Source organism: Lissotriton helveticus, chromosome 3_1 (genome assembly GCF_964261635.1).
Source record: "Lissotriton helveticus chromosome 3_1, aLisHel1.1, whole genome shotgun sequence".
Classification (NCBI taxonomy): domain Eukaryota; kingdom Metazoa; phylum Chordata; class Amphibia; order Caudata; family Salamandridae; genus Lissotriton; species Lissotriton helveticus.
This window is the reverse complement of record NC_136061.1, coordinates 844,813,093-844,835,757: the sequence shown is the minus strand read 5'-3', so window position 1 is coordinate 844,835,757 and position 22,665 is coordinate 844,813,093. Positions and strand designations below refer to the sequence as shown.

Genomic DNA, 22,665 nt, shown 5'->3' with positions numbered 1-22,665 from the left:
GGAAAGTGCTAAAATTTGCCTTTTTTACAATACAAAAGACATTTATTAGACCAGGCCTTTTTGTGAATTACAAGCAAATTTGAACTGTTTACCACATCAAAGCAGTCTATTTCTACATGGATAGTCTCTTGCATCTTACGTCATCAGAAAGCAAACATATTCTTTACTGGTAGACTCCATGAACATTCTATTAGGGGTAGATCTACAGCTACTACTTCATTGAGAACTATCCCAATAGCAGACATCTGCAAAGCAGCTATGCGGAGTTAAGTTCACACATTTACAAGACACTCTGTTGAATTGACTCTAAGGCTGGTGCTCATGTAGGTGAGTTTTATCTAAGGAATCTGTGTGGGTAGAGCATGATAAGTTCCCTTTTTTCCTCTGCACCTTTGAGGGATAACTGTGCTTCTGTATTTTGTGTTCCAAATAAATAAGTGTATACAAGTGGTGTGTGCTTGCTTAAAGCAGCAGTGTCAGTTACCCATCCTTTGTAGCCTACAGCCTTATTTTATTTGTCCTTTAAAAAAAGGTTTATGAAGATTCTTTCGTTTCACTCCTGGTAAATTAGTGACATTTTTAGTACCAATCATTTTTATTAAGCAGTATAGCGTCACTAAACACAGCTCAGCTGCCTACATCCACGACCGGCAGGGCAAGATCCAATAGCATGAAACACCGCCTATGGGTCTACACCCCAGAGGGCGACCCGGCGTGAGCGTATGCAATGCCAGAAGGAACAGCCAGTGCTTTTAGCATGGTACTGCAATTAGGAATAGAAACAGGAACAACAAACAAAACAAAGCCCCCTCCCACCACCCCAACCCCCCTCACCCACCCCTCCCAACACCATCCTCCGCATCAGTCTCGCCAACCCCCCCTGCACTCGCTAAGTCGCACCCGCCCCCTACCACCTCCCAGATCCTCCAAAGTTATTGGCCTGCACCCTGGGGCGCAACTGGGATAAGTTGCAAGATCTGCAGATATTTTGGACATGTTACTGCGCACAGATCTCGGGAGAGGAGATGAATGAATGGTTCCCACAGCTCCGCATAATCCTCTCCCATACCATCCATGCACAATGAAAGCCTTTCCAACGCCAGTAGATGCCACAGCCATCGAATCCAGTCCCTCGGGTCCGGAGCGTCAGTGGATCGCCATTGCGCAAGGATAACTAAGCGCGCCGCTAACAAGGCCAGAGCGATCTGCTTACCCCTTATAGAGTGCAAGGGAAACGCCTTTGCATGCGGGAGCCCTAGCAGCACATGTTCAGGAGCCCTTGGGAATGTGATGTTAAATGCGTCATCTAGATCATCAAGGACCACCTTCCAATATCGCTCCAGCTTCGGGCAGTGCGAGAGCAAGTGCGTCAAGGTGCCCGGAGCACCACATCCCCGCCAACACAAGCCTGAGTATTTTGGGTCCCAGGACTTAATACGCGCTGGGGTATAGTACCAGTATGCCACCGCCTTATAAGCCGATTCAGCACCTGCAACGTTGGCAGCGGTGTGGTGCGCACGGTAGAACACCCTCTCCCACTTCTTTTGCGATAGCGGGCGCCCCAGCTCCGTCTCCCAGCTAACCTGCGCTTTAGTACGCGGAGCCTTAGGGCGCGCAATGATCATGGCATACAAGTCAGATATAAGTTTGCAGTCATCCTTTTTGCAGACCACCCAGCGTTCTAGGGCTGTCAGTGGGCGGGACATAGCCGCGATGTTATGGGGTTGAGTGACCCAATGCGCCACCTGTGAATAAGGGAAGGCATCAGATTCGGAGAGGGAAAAGTGGTCCCGGCGGAGCGAGGAAAATGAGATTAGACCGTCGAGGTCAAAGAGGTGACCCACTCTCTTACAGCCTTTCTCCTTCCAGCGCTGAAAGATCGGGGATGCGCAACCGGGCTTTCATCGCGCCAATTGATCCCACAACTTCATGGTTGGCGACGTCACCGAGGACGAGTACAAGCCCCACGCTCTGTTTTCGAGGGAGCCATAACTCGCGCCAAATATTGCAGCCCGCTACCGTTTGGTCCATGAAATTCCAGTGCTTACTGGAATATGGCCTATTTCAATTGAGAATGAAGCACAGACAGGCTGCCTGGTAATACGCTAGTAATGAGGGAATGCCCAGTCCCCCGTTGGCCTTAGGGGTCGTGATCAACGAGGAGGCAAGCCGTGGGCGTTTGATTCCATAGGAACTTGGTAATCAGCCCCTGCAGCTTCTGAATGGTACCCGGGGGAGGGCTCAGAGGTAACAGCTGAAAAAGGTATAGAATGCGCGGCAGGACCGTCATTTTGACTGCCGCCAGCCTACCAAACCAAGCGAGCTGGAGACGGGACCAGTCCAAGAGCGATTTAGTTGTTTGATCGACTAAGAGCTTGTAGTTAAGAGAGATTGTCTGCGCTATAGAGGGGGCAAGGCGAATCCCCAGGTACGGGATGTCAGAGTGAACCCACTGAAAGGCTAAGTCCTTTTGTAGGTCTGGCACTTCAGCAGCAGGGATCGACACATTAAGGATCTGCGACTTAAAGAAGTTAACTTTGAAACCTGCAACAGCACCGAATTCGCGTAGTTCTGTTGATAGGTGCCTCAAGGAAGTGTGAGGGCGCAATAGCGAAAGAATCACGTCTTCGGCATAAAGGCTTAATTTGTGTATGTCTGCGTCAAACCTAACCCCCTCAATGCCTCCATTGGACCGCACTCTCTGGGCAATGGGCTCCATATAGAGCCCGAAGAGCCCGAAAAGCAACGGCGACAGCAGGCACCCCTGTCTCGTCCCGCGAGAGATGGGAAAAAGAGTGGACCTCCTCTAGGGTCGCCACCCTATCCCCAATAGCATTGACGTCCTGCCTCATTTCGCGCATGTCAGAGGAGAGTTGAGAGCGAACCTCCAGGATGTCTTCCTTTATGGCGGTGAAAAGCTCCAGCATGAAGGCCTTGGTTGCCGGTGCCTCCACATCCTCTGTTTGCACAGTCAGGGCGTCCGACTGCGAGGAGACCCGGCCCCCCAGCTTCAGCAGCGGGTCCTTAGGTGCCTTGTCCTTCTTGCCCCTGTTGGTGGCCGTAATAGCGTCACTTCGGGCCCACAGCCCTCTTGCAGGCCGCCGCAGGGAAAGGCCCCCGTCAACAGTCAAAGGTCCTGTCACTGCCCCCTGCCTCTGCTCTCTCGTCCTGCTCCGGGCCACTCCGCGGGACGCGCCCCGCCGCTATACCGCACCGCTTTAGCCAGGCGGGTAAGTCGTGGCCGTGGAGAAACCACCAGGGGGGCACACTAGCACCTAGGCCCTAATACGCTGCCCACCGAAATGCGGGTCGATATGAGGCCTCCCACCAACTCCACCAACTCTGCAGCCCTACTCTCCGGGCACCCCCAGTGGGAGTGAAGATGGGCCCCAGCAAGGCTCACTCAGTCCGGCACTCTCCTTGCCCGCCGAACCCCGGGCCGAAACACAGTGCCCCGAGCCTGTCACCTTCTAGCTCCGGGCCCAGCCAGCCACAATCAAGCCCAGCAGGGGGGGTCACCGCTACCACCCGCATCAAGGGCCGTTCCCGCAAGCACCCGTCGGGGGACCCGCGCTGCCGCCAGGTCTCAGGCCCACTCCCAGGCCACAGCCGCAGCAGGAGGGGGAAGCAGGCTGGGTCCCACCAGGGCCTCAATAAGCTGCCCGCCGGTCCGCAGGCCTGCACCGCTCCACACCACTCCTCAAAGGCCGTCAAATTCCACTCGCAGGCGGTCGTCGCAGGGGGGGGGCATCGCCTGTCAGCACACTCGCAGCCCTCCACTGAGGGACCCCGCACCGGGCCCCACCACGTCCGCCGAACCGCGGACCGACTCCCCCAAGGCACCAGGCAGCTATACCTCCGCTCCGCCCCGCCTCAATGATCGCCGCTCAGGCCCTCCGCAGGGGGGGGGAACCTCGCTTGCCACCAGTCTCCGTAGACCATCGCTCTCCCCTGCCCCCGCTGCCAACTCCGTGCTCCACATGTCCGCTGAGTTGCGGACCGACAGCCTAGCCTTCAAGGATCCGCCCCTCCACTCCTCACCTCCGGCAGCGCCCGCCGCCTCCAAGGGCGGATCTCCAGCGGTCTGCCCCAAAATATCGGTACCGCCAGAACCAGCACGATGTGGGAACCGCCAGCCGCCCCCGTGGCAGCTCAGATGGGCACCAGGTCGGGCGAAAACAAAGCTAATTGCCAGGCGGCGCGGGAGAGACAGAGGGACACGTTCTACACCACCGTCATCTTGGCCACGCCCTAATTAGTGACATTTTTGAAGTACAATTGGCATAATTTCTTCAAGAAAGTAATGAAATTTTGGCAACATAGCCTACACATCAGCAGCCAAAACTTATTCTTTTCAAAAATTATTTTCTAATTTTCAAATTATGTATTTTGTAAAATGTGCTCCAGGATTGAATGCTTATGGTTTCAATTGACATTCTTTGTAGGAGAACTAGAATTACAAGTACGTATCTGTTCCGTTCAAACTTTTCCCAGGGTTCTGAATCACTTATTTGACAGAACATAAAACTGTGCTCTCATTCTACTACATTTGAGCAGCAAAAACGGAGGCTCTAAAGAGTGCAGGGCTTTTTGCAGGTTTTTGAGAACATTCCTACTTTTGGTGGCAAACTCACTAAATTTCTAAATAATGGTTTAAAAAGTGCATGGTCCTGCATACTACATAGACCTTATGATTACTGCCTTGGGAATTAGTATACAAGGAGATAGCCTAAGAAAAGCCTTAAAGTGTTTTTGACATGCTGTTCTTAGATCCTAGGAAAGACAATCTTGTGGAGATGGTCCTGGACGTTAATGTCAGCATGCTGACGGAGCGGCAGAAAGGAATGTTCATACGGCAGATTGGTGTTTTACTTGGCGTCCTGGATTCAGACATTATAGTGCAGAAGATCCAACCTTACACGGAGCAGAGGTATGAGAGCTGAATGCATGCAATACATGAAATGGGCCAAAGAATCACTGTAGGAATTCACTGTTCCAGAAGGGGGTGGGATCAAGAAGTTGTACTAGTCCATTGGTCTCTAACGTGATAACGAATTTCAAAAACCTGCCATTTCACCTCTACATTAGTGTTGGCAGATCTCAACACGTCTGTCATACTTTTATCATTACATTGGACCTCTTAGCAGGGTTCTCATATTGGTAATGGAACACTACCTATACATCTTGGTGGTGCAGTTGTACATTTAGTCAGACCCTACTAACTATTCTATACAGCAAGCAGATAGTTCATGGTTATGTAATTACATCTGTCGTGCATTTTTAGTACTTAAACATTCAAAAATCTAAGAAATCTTTAAATATGTTGTCATAACTAAAGTTTGAGAGTAAAATAGATGGACCATAAACAGCTCCTTTTTAAAACCGAATAGCAACTGTTCGTATTTTTACTTCTTCCATGAAAAATAAGGACACAGAAAAGCATCCCTGCTGTAATTATCTAACTAAAAGAACTACTCCTAAGCAGCAGGAAATGCTCCAGCTGCCTCTGTAGTGGGCAGTATTCTCCGATGTCCAGAGTCAAAGAAAATCACATGTTGGTTGCAAGTAACAGATGTCACTGTTGACCATTCATATTTCTCCCTGATGATGAGCACTTTTGGTAGCTTGACGGGGCCTCTGACACTGTCACCTGGCTTGTGTTTTGTTGCTTGTGGCTGTGTCAAATAAGATATTGCTAATGCTGCAGAGGGGGCTTTGAAACAAGAAAGGGAGTTACCCTAAATTTAAAATAGGGACTGGGTATCAAAGTTAGACAACGAGAAAAGTCCCTATTCAAGACAAAGATTGTCTAGAGCAAGATATTCTATACATAGGGGAATATCGTAGTATGGATCATGTGCTGTTAATTACCTAATCTGGAGCATAACGATATGGTGAACTGACTTGACAATATAATCAGGTTGAAAACATTTTTTGGATTAGAGGTATGCAAGAAAAGATTATTACAATTTAAATGAAAATATTTTTTATTTAATAAAAATTCAAGTTTAAAATTATAATATGCACAAGATTAAAAAAAGAAATTCTTCTAATGGAGAAGTATACAATCTATTATATATAAAATACACAATACAATTCGTTTCTTCAGTTTGAAGAAATTCAGATGATTTGAAGACAAGTGAGTAAAAAGTTGACGCAGCGATTTCTTCACCTTCTTCAGGACCAGTTTTTTTCAACAATCTGAATAATCGAAGACGTTTATTAACATATGAAAAACGTACTGCTACACAAATAAGATTACTATAAAATTATAATTTTCAGCATACTGTACTGTGATTACAAGGTCATATTGTTAATATAAAAACTATAAATGTCTGAAAATAATTATAACCGATAACGGTAACACATGATCCATAACGAAAGCCAATTGTGGGACCCACCTTTGTGTTTCAGTTAGACTTTATAGACTTGTATTCTTTCAAATGTAAAAGAAACAAATTCTTAATGTATTTATTTTATTTATTTATTTATTTGAAAAGTTTTATAGAGCGCGAACAAGACCCAAATGGGTATCAGAGTGCTGTACAGAGTTGTGTTCCGCCATTATACAAAACATAAAGGAGGTAAGTGACAGTACAACCTGTGGGAAAACATTCAAGAGTAACGAGTAGGGTGTATCGGGGCGCCATAGAGCGTTCCGAGTAAAACATCATACAATAGAAAGAACCAAGATGTGCGATGAGCATCAAGGAATATTAACAAAAAAGGGATCAAGCAAAAATCAAAAAATGATGCAGTTAAAGGAGCTATCGAGGACTGGGGCCAAAAGAATGCAAAAAGAAGGTAAAACATATAGAACATCAGTGAGAATACGTAAATAATTTGGGTATTAACAAAACACACAAACATGATCAGGGCGATTAACTTTCGTTCATTAGTAGTCTTTTGACCAGTTTTTTAAAGGAAGTAGTGGAAGGATTTGATCTGATGTCGGATGGCAAGGAGTTCCAGATTCTAGCTTCAATAGATTACCAGTTTAGCTGCAACAGGTCGGGTGAAATGTTATCAAATTTCCTAGATCCTGTTAAAAGCCTGGCTGAAGCATTCAAGGTGGCTCTGAGTGGGGCAAAGCTGGCTTTGGGGAGTCTTGCGAGGGTCACCAATCCATATTCCAATCCGGGGATAAATCAGGGATTGTACCGCCGGCCTGAGGTCTTCGTGGGGGGGGGGGGGAGGGGAGGAATGGTTTGATTTTCTTCAGTGTGTTGAGTTGGAATTGGCTCCCCTAGTAGTAGCGCTGATATGTGCTTGCATATTTAGATGTTTATCCAAGGTGACACCTAAAGATTTAGCAGAGTCTACAACGTGAGGGGTGTAGTTCAGAGCAGTTAGTTGTTTAATCCAGTCAAGGGTAGGAGCTGAGTGATTAGGTGGGGTGATCAAAAGAAATTCCATTTTGAGAGTATTTAGTAAGCGATGGTTCTGGGCTAGCCATTGTTGAGTTTGTGCAAGTGCAGCATTTAAAGTTTTATGTTCTCCTGTGATGAGATCTTCAGGTACAATTGCGTGTCATCCGCATACATGTGGTATTGAATGTTGGCTCTGTTCAGAATGACTGCAAGAGGCTCCCTAAATAGATTGACAAGAGTGGGTGAGAGCGTAGAACCTTTGGGGACTCCAATCAGGACTGGGGTACTGAAAGCTAGCGCATGATTAACTTTGGTCCTTTGCGTGCGGTTGTGAAGGAAGGAGGCAAACCAATTTAGGACCAGGCCCGACAATCACATCCTATTTTCTAGGAGATCAATAAAGTTTTCATTTTTGATAGTATCGAAGGCCGAGGACAGGTCTAGAAGGATCAGGAGACAAGGGACATTTTGGTCAAGGGCTCTCATGGCATCATCAACGATGTGAGTTAGTGCCGTTTCAGTGCTGTTACTGCTCTGAATCCTGACTGGTGAGGATCCAGGAGTTGATATTTCTCAATATGTTTGCAGAGCTGCGAATGAACACATTTTTCAAGCACTTTTGCTAGAGTCATGCTGCTGGTGATAGGTCAGAAGTTGGTGGGATCTGATAGGTCTGCATTGGGCTTCTTAGGAATGGGAGTAACTTGCCCAACTTTTAGGCAGTCTGGAATTTTTCCCTGTATGAGGGATTCATGAATGTTCGTGGGCCAAAGAGGGAGAACGGCTGAGATTAAATCTTTATAGAGATTGGTGTATAGAGGATCACCAAAGTGCTTGGAGGGTTTGATGGGTGACATGTTGCAAAGTATTTCGGTGTAGTATGATAGGAGAAAACTTCTCCAAGAAGCGTTGCTTTTGAGAGAGCTGCCAAAGGCTGGTGGTAAATTGTCATGGATTCAGCCCCCCCTCTTGATTCTGCGGGTGGTATTTTAGATAACAAAGTTGGGGCGGTGGGTAATAGCTCCAGCTCTATTTTTTCAGCAAAATGAGCTGTAAAATTATCACCACTAAGGAGCAAGGATAACCGAGCAGAGCTCTGGTTAGAAGATTGGTTAGATTGTTCGTTAATGAGTTTGTAGAGTTTTTTTTTGGTCTATTATGAGCACCATCCAGTAGAGATCTGAAGTGTTCGATTTTTGCCAAGCATATGTGTTTGTTGTAAACTCTTCTCACCTTTCTCAATTGAGAGAGCGCGGTGGTGGAAGGCGAGTTTCTCCTCAGTCTCTTTTTGAGCTGTTTCGGAGCAACAGAGTCAAGAATGTTAGAAAAAGGGTTAAAGTAATGCTCAGAAAGGTCGTCATGGTTGGTCAAATTAGAGGGGGGGGCTGTAGTCTATTTTTGGTGATTGAGGTTATCATGTTAATGTCGAGGTCACTCATATTGCGAATCATTTGTTTTGCTCTAAGGGGTTGCCCCTGTCGATCCAATCCCTTGTCTAAGATGAGGAAGGGAATTTGAAAGTGATCAGACCAGTCACAGGGTAGAATTTCTCCTATTTGTATGAAGTTGTCTTTGGCAATGATGAGGTCTAGAGTTGCGCCTTTGTTGTGAGCAGGGCCTTTACAGAACTGTGAGAAATTGAGGTCAGAGAGGAAGGTTTTAAAGGAATGGACAATTGGATCATTTGTGTCATTCCAATGAAGGTTGAAGTCTCTGAGGAATAAGTGGCAGAGTTGGTCCGGGCTCGAGCTGATGACCTCTATGATTTGCTCTGTGAAGACTAGATTGTCACCAGGAGGGTGATATATTGAGTGCAGCACACAAATCTTCTTGCCTTTGTTCCAGATTTCAAAGACTAGCTGTTCACACGTGGATAAGACGGTACAAGAGGATTGTTTTACTGTGAGATTGGAGCGATGAATGCAGGCAATACTCCCTCCTGTTTTATCAAGGCGATCACTTCTGAGAATAGAGTAGTCGGGAGGGATTAAGTTATCAAGAATTGGGGTGGAAGTATTACTGAGCCAGGTTTCAGTGTTGTTGATCAGAAGGTCCAAATTATACTCAATTATGAGATCAGAAAGATCAACTTCATGTTTCACAGCTGATCTACAATTGAGTAGCATTGCTTTGATGTGCCAGTTGGTAGTGACCACTTCTTGAGTCGAGGTGTTTGTGAAGTAGCTTCTCTATGTTCAACTTTCTGAGATTAAGTCTTAGTTCCCTGTCAGGGTTAGCATTGATGAGGGGATGTTGAAACTAAAGTTGGGTTGGGAGACCATCTTTGATTCAGTGTAGGTCCCAAGCTGGGCGAGACTGTCTTCATCAGATAACTGAGGTAGGGGTCTGTGGGGCTGAGAGAGGTGGTTAGGCAGAGGCCTTGAGCTCCAGCTGTAGCTAAAATAGGAGCAGAATGAGGTAATGTCTTTGGTAGAGTACAGCTTCTGTGGATTGAAGATATCATACCTCTGCGCGCCGGTGAAACCCTACGTTTCCATCTTGAAGGAGAACTGCAGAATGTTTTGCACCAGCTCTTTGACAACCGATATATCATGTTTGAGGTCATCAATCTTCTTCTCCAGGCCTTGAATATTTAAGCACTTATTTGCAGGAGTAGCTTGTGCAGGTAGGATAGGTTCCGCCGTGGTAGGGTTAGTAGAGGGTTGGGTAGGACCATTGGCACAGTTACATAGGGAGATATGGTCATACTCGAGATACGGATCAGACTTTGGAGTGGGAATAGGGAGAGGCGGAGTGGTGTTAGGAGGAGTAGAGGGTGGCGAAGTGTGTAGTGATCGTGAGGGTGAGTATCTGTTATCGTTCAATGTGTAGGAAACATCAACAAGGTTCCTGGCCATGAGATTGGAAGATCCAGGGCCTAAGGGGCGAGTATCCATTCCTGTCTGATAGTTGGGATTGGTAGGGTGGTCATCATTCCCGTTATTGGAACGAATAGTGTGTGATACCAGGGATTGAGGATAGTAAGTGAGGCAAGGTAGAGGAGGACCATTGGTACGGCTATCAACAAGGTGAGAGGTAATCTGGTCAGTTAAACCTTCATCTGCATGAGAAAGACATGGGTTTTCCAAGTTCGTGGTGTGGGGGGTTGGGATGGCATCTGTTAACTTGGGTTGAGCTGAGGGGATCGTGTTAGCAGACGTGAGCGAGGGCAGTGGGGAGGAGGGGCCGTCAATCGCTTCTGTATCAGAGCCATTGAGTGGCACATTTTGACTGTCAGTGGAGGTGTTAGAGTTAGTTAGAGAGTTCTTGAAAAGCTTCAGGTTCAGGTCCGATGCTTGGATAAGGACATTGCCATTATTGTAAAGGGAGATAGTCAGCTCCCCAAAAGGGTCGGTGATGGAAGCGTGGTTAAACGGAAACCATGTGGAGTTTTGGTCTGTTTTGAGTGCAGCTTAGAGGTGAGGACCTTTATCCACTGAGCTCTTCTGTTTGTGTAGAAGATGAGATCAGTCACTAAAGTGCCCTTATTTGAGGTATATGCCCAAAAGAATATGGGTGGAGAGGAAGCCCAATTAGTAGGGGGTCCTGGAAGTAGAGACCCAAGAAAAGGGTGCGGGGGCATAGTGAGTAGCGAAGGCCGAGAAGTCATGTACCTAGTTTACAATGCAGTATCATAACTGAAACTGATGTACTGCCAGGTGTTTACTGATAATGATCGCAGGAATAGCAGCGCAACAACTTTATGGGCTCGGGGAAGGCGGGAGTACACAGCATTATTAACAAAGATGCAGAGTTTTAACTCTCAGGGAATACTTGCGCTCCGCTGTGTTCCTGACTGCCTGTTCGGCTGAATAATTATGGGTAGTGGTGCCACAGGAAAGGGAAAACCCTCTCAACCCCTCAAAAGATGTTGCAACACAACACCTGAACTTTTAGAAAACAATTTCCTATGCACACACAATTTCAATTCAAAAACAGAGTAATGTTGGTTTTTGTCCGGTCAGTACAATCATAAAATTTAATGTCCACTTCTTGTATGAACAATTTTTTCTTTATTGCTCAAGCTATATCACGCCAGCCGACACGTGTTTCGTAAGAGTGCAGATCGCTCTGACTCTTCAGGGCTGGAATTAAAACAAAATATACACAGTACTGAATATTCTGTCTTGGATGTCCAGTATATCATAAGATTTTACATAGTCGTGGTACTACTTTAAAATTACATTGTTATTTTTTACATTTGTACTTTGAGGCGATACATTTGGCCCCCACAACAAAAAAGGGGGGGGGGGGTTTGAGGGGGGGTTTATGAGGTTTTTGAGGTACTCGAACAACATAGGACCAACAATGTCCATAAAACAAAAGCTTACTTGAAACATTGTTTTTCACTTGTCGAAGAAAAGACATCATTTTTTTGGCTGTACATTCCACTCGTGTAAGTGACATGCACATGCATTGGAAAGGTGATTGAGTGACAAGATCACGACGAATTCTTACACGTATAAGCTGAAATTATGCATATTCACAAATACACCTGCATGTTGCAGACAAAAACATGAAATCGCCTAGAATCAAACATGCACGAGGATACAATATTTTAGCGTGCAGAAATATTGTGCTCAAAAAGGTGAAAAAATCCGGACATAGGTGTGAAACTTTTAACCGTTCACGAGAGAGAATAGAAAAGACCCTGCACCTCTGTTTAGTTGTACGATAATGGGAGATGTCTTGCCATATGCATGTAAAGACATACCTGTCTTCTGATAATGGCCTGTGTTGTAATTCCTATTGAAAATTGATACATATGAGTAGCATCCTTAATATGTCTCAGGTTGAATCTAACCCCTATACATGACAAGAGCTCTTATGGTGAAACTTACCGCTTGACCGGTGATAATTCCAACCCGGTAAGGGTGTCTTTTATAGTTTCTGCAAATATAGATCTTCACTTGTGTCTTCATCGGTGTGGCACGTAACACGAAGCGGTATATAAAATAAAAGTAGAATAGGGCCCAGTAAGCAACGTATTTCTCCCCAAAGTTTTTATTATAAGTTCTCAAGATGCTGTAAGCCTTTAAAACCCTTAAAAGTCTTGAAAAAACGTTTCTAAAGCAGTGTTACGACCAGTGTCTCTCCCCTATTTTTTACGCTAAGATCTCAAGTTGCTGTTCGACTTTCACCCTTTAAAAAGTCTTTGAAACCGTTCCTAAAACACTGTTACGTAATTGAAAAAAGCCCTGGCGGCCTTATCCTCCATTCATTACTCCTCTGGTAAATGCATATGCACATTGGTACATGTTACGTCTCGCTTGTTTATAAAAATCTCTGACCCAAATGCATGCCAGAATCCGTTACACCCATGTCCTTCTCAGTCTCTATGCCAAAGGTATTATTACATTTAAGCAATCCTTTTGCTATACTTGTAACTTTAAAATGTCTACCTTTATCCTACTCACTACATGATTTGACGATAGTTAGAGGTGCTCACCTGTATGAGATAATTTATCGTGTTCTGTGCGCCATAATAGTGCGCAAAAACGGAACAGGAACACTCCTTTCGTTACACTGATCCATACCTAGAGGAACGTGTAAAGGTATTTTGTACCTTAAAGTATACTTAAAAGTCATTAAGATTGCGGAAAAACACCCCTCGGGGCTCTTGTGCTTACAATTATGCCGGCCCAGTATCCGCATGAAAAGTGTCGCGATACGGTAGTTCTCCGTAGTAGTTCTGCAAAACGTCCGAATATACCTGGACCTACAATTGCCCAAAATACAATTTAAGATCCACTAACTACTTGCTTAAGTCTCCGAATCGATTTACACAACAAAAATCAACTCTAGTACCTCCTGTTCCGTGCGGCCGCGAATCCGGCGTCTCCAAGCAAAGGTGTATCTTGAATGCGGAAGGAGTTGTCCCGCGCAAGTATTAAAGGGGCACTCCTCCCTATTGGTTTGAAGACTAGAACGTTGTCGATCACTTCCGTTTGCATGGCAACGTCACTACGGAAGTGTATGAGAGGAAATCCATCGGTGCCATCTTGTGTGCATAAATACGTCGCGATCAAAAAGAAAACAGTGTGCCCATATTGTTTCACCTCGATAAGTGGAACTGCACCGTATATGCTCCGGAAAAACACAGTAAGAGGCTGTGCAACATAAGATAACGTTCTATAGGAGTCTGAAATCTTAATGAAAAACGTTCTGAATCACCTTTGTGGCCACAAGCACAATAAATACAGAGTGCTTTTAAAACCGGATACTCTTTGTCCGTAATGAACTAGCTTATGTAACAACCAAATTAATATGGAAAATTGTGAGAGTCTAATTTTACGACATTTGTAGAAGAGAAATCTAGGTACACAAAAATAACCAGTAACCCGTCATAGATTTGAAACGGTAGATATCGTCTATTTTGAAAACGTCGATAAATCCTGAATATATATTAAAATTATTCAGTGAGGCGTAGGTGGCAGTCTTTGTTTTTAACTTGGTAAGTTACTGCACAGTAGCGACCTAATAATTAAACAACTGAATGACATGTTTTTGATTTAGAAAAAATCTTTCTATAATTCTGTGGCTTTCATACCAAAGGAATAACCCTGTCCTTAAACTTGATGGTGGCTCCAGTCGAACAAAACAGCAAAGTCATAGTATCCATTTTAAGGTATGTGGTAGCACTCTCTAAAATGTTTAACCAATGCAGCTATATAGACACTTTATGTAACATTGCGATCCTTTCATTGTAGGTCATGATCTGGGTTGGATGAGTGTTTCCTCCTAGTATTAAGTATTTGTATCTTTAACATTTGAAAGAATACAAGACTATAACGTCTAACTGAAGCACAATAGGTAGGTCCCACAATTGACTTTCAAAATGGATCATGTGTTAGCGTTATCGGTTATAATTATTTTCAGACATTTATAGTTTTTATATTAACAATTTGACCTTGTAATCTCAGTACAGTCTGCTGAAAATTATAATTTTATAGTAATCTTATTTAAATTTTGTGTAGAGGTATGTTTTTGAGGTTTTCATATTTCAATAAACGTCTTCTGCTGTTCAGATTGTTGAAAAAACCTTGTCCTGAAGTAGGTGAAGAAATCAGTTGTCACCGAAACGCTGCGTCGACTTTTTACTCATTTGTCTTCAAATCATCTGAATTTTTCAAACTGTTGTAGAAACAAATTGTATTGTGTATTTTATATATAATAGATTGTATACTTCTCCATGAGAAGAAAAAATGTATTTAATCTTGTGCATATTATAATTTTAAACTTGAATTTTTATTAAATAAAAAATATTTTCATTTAAATTGTAATCTTTTCTTGCATGCCTCTAATCCAAAAATCGTTTTCAACCTGATTATAATGTCTAGTCAATTCACCATATCGTTATGCTCCAGATTAGGAAATTAACATAGTACATGATCCATACTAAAATATTCCCCTATATGTAGAATATCTTGCTCTAGACAATCTTTGTCTTGAATAGGGACTTTTCTCGTTGTCTAGCAGAGGGGGTTTTGTGCATCTGCAGACAATGTGGCCTGGCAGTATTTTCCTCTTCTATCACTTTATCCTGGGGCTCTGTACATGGCACCAGGACCTCCGCCCGGACTGTTACGGCTCTACTGAGTCTTGTCTCTGGCTACGGATAAGAAAACAGTAGAGCTTTACTGCTGGAATAGTGGTCTGGGGCATTTTGCCCCATCGCCTGATCTGAATCTATGCTTTAAAACACCTGTGGTGCTGACCTCATGCTTGTGCCAACCATGCGCTTAGTCTCCATTTTGCTGCAGTGCATTTTAAGTTCAATTCTTTGCAAACTTTAGTCAAGTAATTGTTATGTGCACATAGGTCAAGAGAGCACGGTTTTAAAATGTTCCTAATGTACCTTACACGGTACTCTTGCTCAAATGTCCTCCAACATCACACATTGGTTCGAGCAAGTGACCATGTTCCTGCCTGGTAGACTACCCTTAGCTTTTATGGAATAAAAGTTTGAAATTACCACTTATACTTGTCAGTATTCTTGAACCCCAATCCCCAAGAATGGCTCCGACGGATGCAGGTTGAGTAGTGCAACTTAGTGACCATCCATCAAAAAGCAACAGGCTATTTGTCAGAGAGGACTGTTGTCTGGGAATCACTTAGTGATGCATGTCTTCGAAGAAAATATGGAAATGCTAAATCTCAGCATGTTATGATAAAGGAACATGTTGGTTGTTTTTGGATTGAAATGGGATGTTTAGAGAAAAACACACTATTTTATGTTAGAGATCATGAACGTTATCACCCTTTTTGAAGCAGGCTTATATTCCTCAAGCTTTGTATATCGATAGTGCATCAATGTGAGCAATTTTGTAAAGCTACAAAGACTGACATCACTACATCAAAGAACCACAGAAGCTTCTGCTGCACAATCCCTTTGGGACTTTTAAAAAAAAAAAAGACACTACACACACAGAGATTGGCACGATTTCATTTGTGGAAAGGGTTGAGTGTATCTACTCTTAAATAAAAAGGCTCAGAGTCTGACTCATGTTTCACCCCCCAAATGACTTTATAGCCTTGGACCTTCTCAAGGCTCATTGGATAACATTTGTGTTTTAGCTATTAATTTTACTTCACATTCACAGTCCTTATAGTTCTTGGTACAATTCGGTTACGAGTAAATGCTGAGAAACCGATTGATCAGGCAAAACACGTCGGCTGCTCACAGCTTACCAACAACATACATGTGTAAAAACTTATGCTGGAGATAAAGTGCAACAACTACTAATAATGAAAAACAAAAGTTTCAAAGAGACAACAATGACTCGGAGCCATTTTTATTTAAGGGTACATAAACTCAATACTTTCCATAAATATTCCAATACAGCTGGACCTTGATGCACACCGTTACAATTTAATTTCAAAACGGTTCAGGGGGCTATGGTTTCTTAAAGTAATACTGGAATACTTTGCCTGGTATCTGCATCAAGCCATGGGTTTCAAAGCAGAGAAGGGAGTTATATGGTCACAGAGAATACTTGAACATGCTGTGGTGTACAGATGCACTAAACCTGTGTTAATGGAAATACCAGCTGGCATTTTCATTCAGCAGGGCTAGGCACTGAAAGCCGGTTCTCCCTGAAAGCAGGCACGTTGGTCACCCGTGCGCAAAGCACATTGGGTGTTTGAGAGTTTGTTAGATGAAGTACATCAGCAAAAGGCAGGACAGTAAACACACTAACACCTCTTTATGGTCTTTTCCTTGGCAGTACCAAGATGATTTTTTTCGTGCAGAACCAGCCACCCCATCAGATATCTAAAGGGCATGAAGTAGCTTGGATGCTCCGTAACGAATTGCGAAAACAGCAGTCTGACTTTCTCATCTTTCACACTCTGGAAATCAATACAGTCAGTAAGTGGCAGTGCATAAATACAAGGTCTTTAAAATAGAACTGTTTCATGGTGTTGATAAAGTAATGTATGCAAGTTATCGTATTAAAGGTCAGTCATTAGATAACTGGCACCAATGACAGATGATTGCAACTCTCCCATCCTTCTCTTATTAGCATAACATTTTTTCCGCTCAAGTCTTTTTTCTTTCCTAATCTTGACTTCCTCTTTTTTCATCCTTTTTCTGACTTTATTGTATTGTCTATTATCTGTATCTCTTTACGTCCTTTACAGACAAAATACAATGTGTTCACCTCTTTTGCTTCTTTCTCACATTTCATTATCCCTTTCATCATTATTTTTTAACTTTACACTGATGACCCACCTTCTGTGTGTGTTGATCCATTAATTCGCCATCTTCTGTATCAATCCTCACATCAATCTTCTGTATCGTTATCCTCTTTTTGATGCACCTTTCTCCTTGCCTTCTGTCTCTCCTCTTCTCTTTACTTTGACCCTCTCCTTTGTTTCTTTACTGTCTCCCTTTTTTCCCACCCCCGATCTCTTCTTCCTTTACTTCTCTTATGTCCTTTTCTTAATTCTCCTCTTGCTGCCTCTTTCCCTTTCTCCTTCCCGTGCTGTCTTCTTTTTTGTTTCTATTCTGTTCTCTGATATTGGATCTTTCATAGATTCACATGCTTGAATCATCCTTGTCGTCGGGCTGGGGGTTTCATTGCACATATAGAGAGCAGTGCAATGTTAAACATAGAAAGCTCTGACATAGTTGTAGAAGTAGCATTTTCACATAATTTTAGAAAAGATCTGAAGCTCAGCTAATCGGCACACAGTACTCTTCACCTTTCCCTACCAAGGTTACTATGCACAGATTTCTACCACACGTTTTGTGTGAATGGAACTGGTTGAGCTCTGCTCAGTCAGATAATTGGGACATTTGTTGATTTTTTTTTCTGTACTTCTGATAAGAAATCCACCGTTCTTAATCCTTATATAGCTGAATTCATGTAAAAATATTTTTTTTTTAAAGGAATTTTTAGACTGTTGTCGGAATGACAATTCTGAAGCCACTCACGAAGACTAGATTTGTTTCTTATATATTGACAACAAGGCTAAGAATTTCAAGGGTATGCCACATTTTTTCTGCAAAAACCCTTAAAGATCTTGACAGTAGAATTTTGTTATGGCTCCTAATGTCCAAATCAGCAGAAACCCAAACCCCAAGGGAAGAATATGAAGGTACCTGATAATCGTCACGTAATGTGATGTGCAAAAAAGAGAACACACCATCACTTAACGCTCCCAAAACCTTTAACTGCTCGAAAATCCTCAACCTCTCAGGAACCGCCAAGAAAAATTCACAAAAAAATCAGAGAAGCACACCGAGGTAACACCTGGTGTAGTGATGTTTACTGAAAATATTAATTCAAAATCAGTTCTCAAACCATTTTTTGAGCCATCTACTCCAATAAAAAACATCTGAGCAGTCTGCTTTAAAATCTAAGCCAACAGATTTATAATCAATAAGACCATTGCCCACATTCACATCAATGTTATCAACGAGATCACTGTCAACGAAGAAACCCTTGTCATTGACGACTACACCATCGACAAAGCTCCCGTCAATGGCAAAACTATCCACTTTGAAGACACCAGTGACAACGTCAAACACAACACCATCAATGACGATACTTACTGTTGCAACACTGTCCACAACCATTTCAGAACCGACCGCAACCCTGTTCAGGAGAACTATAAAACTATTGATGATGACTGTGCTGTTGATGGCAGTCCAATCCTCTACATCCAAAACCTCAGTCTCTAATTCGTCAAGGCCTCACACAAGACCATCCTCTCCGTGCATCCCTGTGTGTTCTCCTACAAGGTAGCTACCATGAACACATTTGGTACCACATTCAGTCTTGATAACGCAATCTAATCCACCAGCCACAGCGACCCATACTCAGATGATGACCAGGATGAAAACCAAACTCAATAGTGTATCTTCATTCACTGGCCCGGAATGGGATGACTCTATATCTCCCATAAGAGGAGATGTCACTGCACCAACAACGTATTAACCTCCAGATGACATTAGGGGTTTCCACAGTCTCATTGAGGGTGCTTCAAAAATGTAACTTGTTAGTGCCAACAAAGGAGATCAACTGCTGCCTATTTGATTTCAAAGAACCTTCAAGTAAACAAATAAACATTTCAATTATTGATCATATTTGGTCAGATCTAAATGTAGTGAAAAACACAGCCACATCGACTGCAGTTATTAGATTATATAAAAGTAAAAAGCATCTAACAATACACCGGCTTGACCGATTTAGTAGTCATGAAAGACGTACAATGACGTTCAAGGAATCAAATTGGGAAGTGTTTTTCAGCTTCAGCAGCAACATCAATCAGAACAACTAGTGCATTGGCAATTCATGCAAGATATGACCGCCTGAGTTGGTCATATCTTGACAAATAACCTGTTGATAAGAAAGCAAGAGAAATTGTGGTCAAAGGAAAGAAAACCTTTTTAGCAACCCTAGATGCCGCAATGTACATTGCATCAACAGGATTCCGACAATTGCCTGGTACGTCACTATTGTTCAGACAAGGCTGACCTCTTTTAGACCCTGAGGTAGCGAGTAAAATAATAGACATGCTGTGCGATAGATTCACTTTTTGGACAACAATGTAAATGAAACACTCAAGTCAATTAAATGGATATGGACACAGCACGGCATCGAGGGTCCATCAAAGGTGACCCCTGCCCTAACTTGGAGCCCAAGGAAGAGACCATATTTATTTTAGAGAAGGTTCACAACCTTATAGGTGTCAACCATACCAACCAATCCAACAGACACACTATCAATGTTATGCCCAACACTAGAGACCACTACCACCAACATCCTAACATAAACAGTCCCTTCATTGAAAATCCACTAATCAATCACAAGACACTGAAGATAACACTGACACAAAAGTGGCGCTCGTAATGAATCCAAGGATACCTGTAGGTGAAAAAAGCGAATATTTTTACTGACAATTGGCAGCTAGAACATCTGACCCATTGGTATTGGATCTCATGCGGTTTTGACTGCACACAAGAATTCATTTAAAGACCATCGCCTACATCTCCGTCTAGAGTGTCCATCAGCATCTTTGTTGAAAGCTGAGATTCTCACAATGTTGTAGAAGGGTGCAATAGAACAAGTCCCCCAATAACCAGTGAAATTTAGGCTTCTATTCTTTCTTTGTCCTCATTGAAAAGAAAGGAGAATGGAGATTGATTTTGGACCTACAAAATCTGAAAAAGTTTCTAAAAAACAATCATGTCACATGGTCATTTTACAAGAGGTTTTTCAACTGTTTCTGCAACATAACTACATGGCGTCTCTAGACCAATGGGATTCATATCTTCACATGCCAATCCAACCCAATCACCGCAAATACCTGAGATTCAAAGTTGCCCTTTGCCACTATCAGTTCAAAGTGTTATTGTCTGGACTAATGTCAGCCCGAGACTATTCACAAAGAGCATGGCCTCAGTTGCAGCACATCTCAGAGAGCAAGACCATCACATTAGCCAATATCTACACTGGTCAGTCAAAGGAAGATCCAGCAAAGCCACAAAGAAATCTACCAGAGACTACTTGCAGCTTTTCAACAAATTAAAACTTAATTTAAATGAAAATAATAAATTCTTAACCCTTTAAAAGTAAAGCATTCCTACTTTTCTATCCTAAGACAGAGGCTTAACAATAAAAGCTAAGAAATTCTGAAAAGAAAAACAAGTTGCTGCCAGAATCTTCAAGTCATTTTAGGGATGATGTCCTACTGCATCCCTTTCACCCCTCATTTCCCTTTTAGGAGGAATGCAACAAACAAGTGCAATGATCATTCGACAACCCCATAAAAGTGACAAACTGAATAAAAGAAGCTTTACCATGGTGTGCACAACACAAAAATACCATTGTGGGGGATTGTCTTTTCTCCAAGATAATGCTCAGTTTTTATGACTGCAGACGCCTCCTTAAAGGGCTCACTAGTAGTCAGCTGCAACTGGTCACCCAAGGAGAGACAACTGCTTATCACTATACTAAAGTTTAAAGCCATGAGGCTGGGCCTGCATTTGTTACGCCCAAGAATAATGAACCCCTAAGTATTGATCCGAACAGACAATACCACAAGTATGGTTTACTTTAACAAGTAAGGACGAACATGATCCAAAAAGCTATACAAACAATATGGGATTGAACCATTAAAAATCATATCCAGATTAGGACGGAACATCTACCTGTAGTACTCAACTCTTGGTCCAACAACCTCGAGAGAACCATAGAAAAGTGTTTGAATAGTAGTTGCAGCAACAACTCCTCAACTGCATGCTTTTCCTCAGGGGCATACCAAATCTGGGCGTGTTTACGACCAATGTGAACTGCAAATTCTGGTACTATGCCAGCATTTTTAAAGGAACACTGGTCCCTTACTTGCGAAGTAACACAAATATTGATCCATAGAGATACAATGAGGTTTGTGTTAAGTGTTCAAATGGAAAGTCAAATACATTTATTTAATTAGTGGGAAAAAGAGAATTTTAAAAACTTCTAAGCTCAGACATTTTCCATGTGACTACAATGAAAATATAATGTTAAATAGCAATGCTCACATGAACAATTAAATAACAACATTTAGAGGTATGGTACAATGGTCGACAATGTTTAGATCTCTTAAGGGTGGGATCATCATCAGGACATAAGCAATAATACCTGAGACAAATTGCGTGCTAGGGTAGGCCAAGAGAAGGAAGAGGAAGGAAGGCACAAGAAGAGAGTAAGGGAGAAAGGAAATAAAATTAAATTAGTGACCCCATTATGAAAAGAAGTATGTTCAAAAGATCAATCAGGCCATGCACTAAGTGTCATGGTGTCATCATGCATATCATCAAGTGCTGTAGAACGTAATTTCTGATAGATACATCTGCCTTGTGGATTCCTCACCTTGTGAATATCCCCTTGCGTCAGCAACATTTGGAAATTCTTTTCGTAGCCTCGCGCCGACGTGGACTTGGACGTCATAGAGACACGGCATCGCTCGCGACTCCGCTGACGTCACCGACGCCTATAATAGGCCCACGCCGGCTTGATGACATCAGTTCCTTTTTTCTGCGTCGTCGACGCTAACGGTTATCGGGAATCTCAGTAGCCAACTGGTACTTTGTTGCCTTTTTGTTACCATTTTCTGCTTCTTTGTATCTTATCTCTTCGACGATGTCGACAAAGAAGACCGGCTTCAAGCCCTGCAGGGAATGCGGGAAAATGATGTCTATTACCGACCCGCAAGAGGACTGCATCTGGTGTTTAAGCTCCGACCACGATGTGGATGGTTTTTCCTCTTGTCGAAAGATGAACCCGAAGGCCCTGAGGGAAAGAGAGACCAAACTCCTGGTGGCAAAGCTGGAACAGGAAAATCGTCGAGGTCTCGTTCTCGAAGGGCGAGGTCGAGATCGAAGTCAAGGTCTGGATCTCGAGAGGAGTCATCTTCGAGATCCGCTTCAGATCATACTTCAAAGTCGAAGAAGAAGCATAAGAAGAGGAGACATGAGTCCCGACGACGTTCCGGTAAGGAGTCGGGCTCGAGGTCGAGGTCACCGAAGAAGGTACGTTCTAAGGTGGTTACTCTGGATGTCTCTGAACCTGAAGGTGAGGCCTCACCTTCGGAGTCGCGTGTTCAGTCACCGACTCCAGCTTCGAATCCGTCTCCGGCCCGAGAAGAGGAAGAGGTTCAAGTGGATGTGGATTCCGCGCCTGCTGAAGAGCCGAATCCGAACCCTCCGCAAGACCTACCTGAGGGTTTCCAGCCACCCTTTCCAACCCCAGGCCAGGACCCATCAGCGTTTCTAAACGCTATGTATGGTGTCTTTTCAAGGGCG

General features: G+C 43.3%; 1 protein-coding gene across 4 annotated transcripts in view; it reads left to right on the top strand.

Moving 5' to 3' along the window:
- Positions 1–22,665, top strand: part of KIAA0319L (KIAA0319 like) — a 907,721-nt gene that overhangs the window by 732,971 nt on the left and 152,085 nt on the right. For all 4 annotated transcript variants that reach the window (XM_078681143.1, XM_078681142.1, XM_078681144.1 and 1 more), the window contains 2 exons: positions 4,771–4,930; positions 16,598–16,740. In XM_078681143.1, the coding sequence (XP_078537269.1) occupies positions 4,771–4,930; positions 16,598–16,740 (303 nt within the window). The remainder of the gene's footprint in view (positions 1–4,770; positions 4,931–16,597; positions 16,741–22,665) is intronic.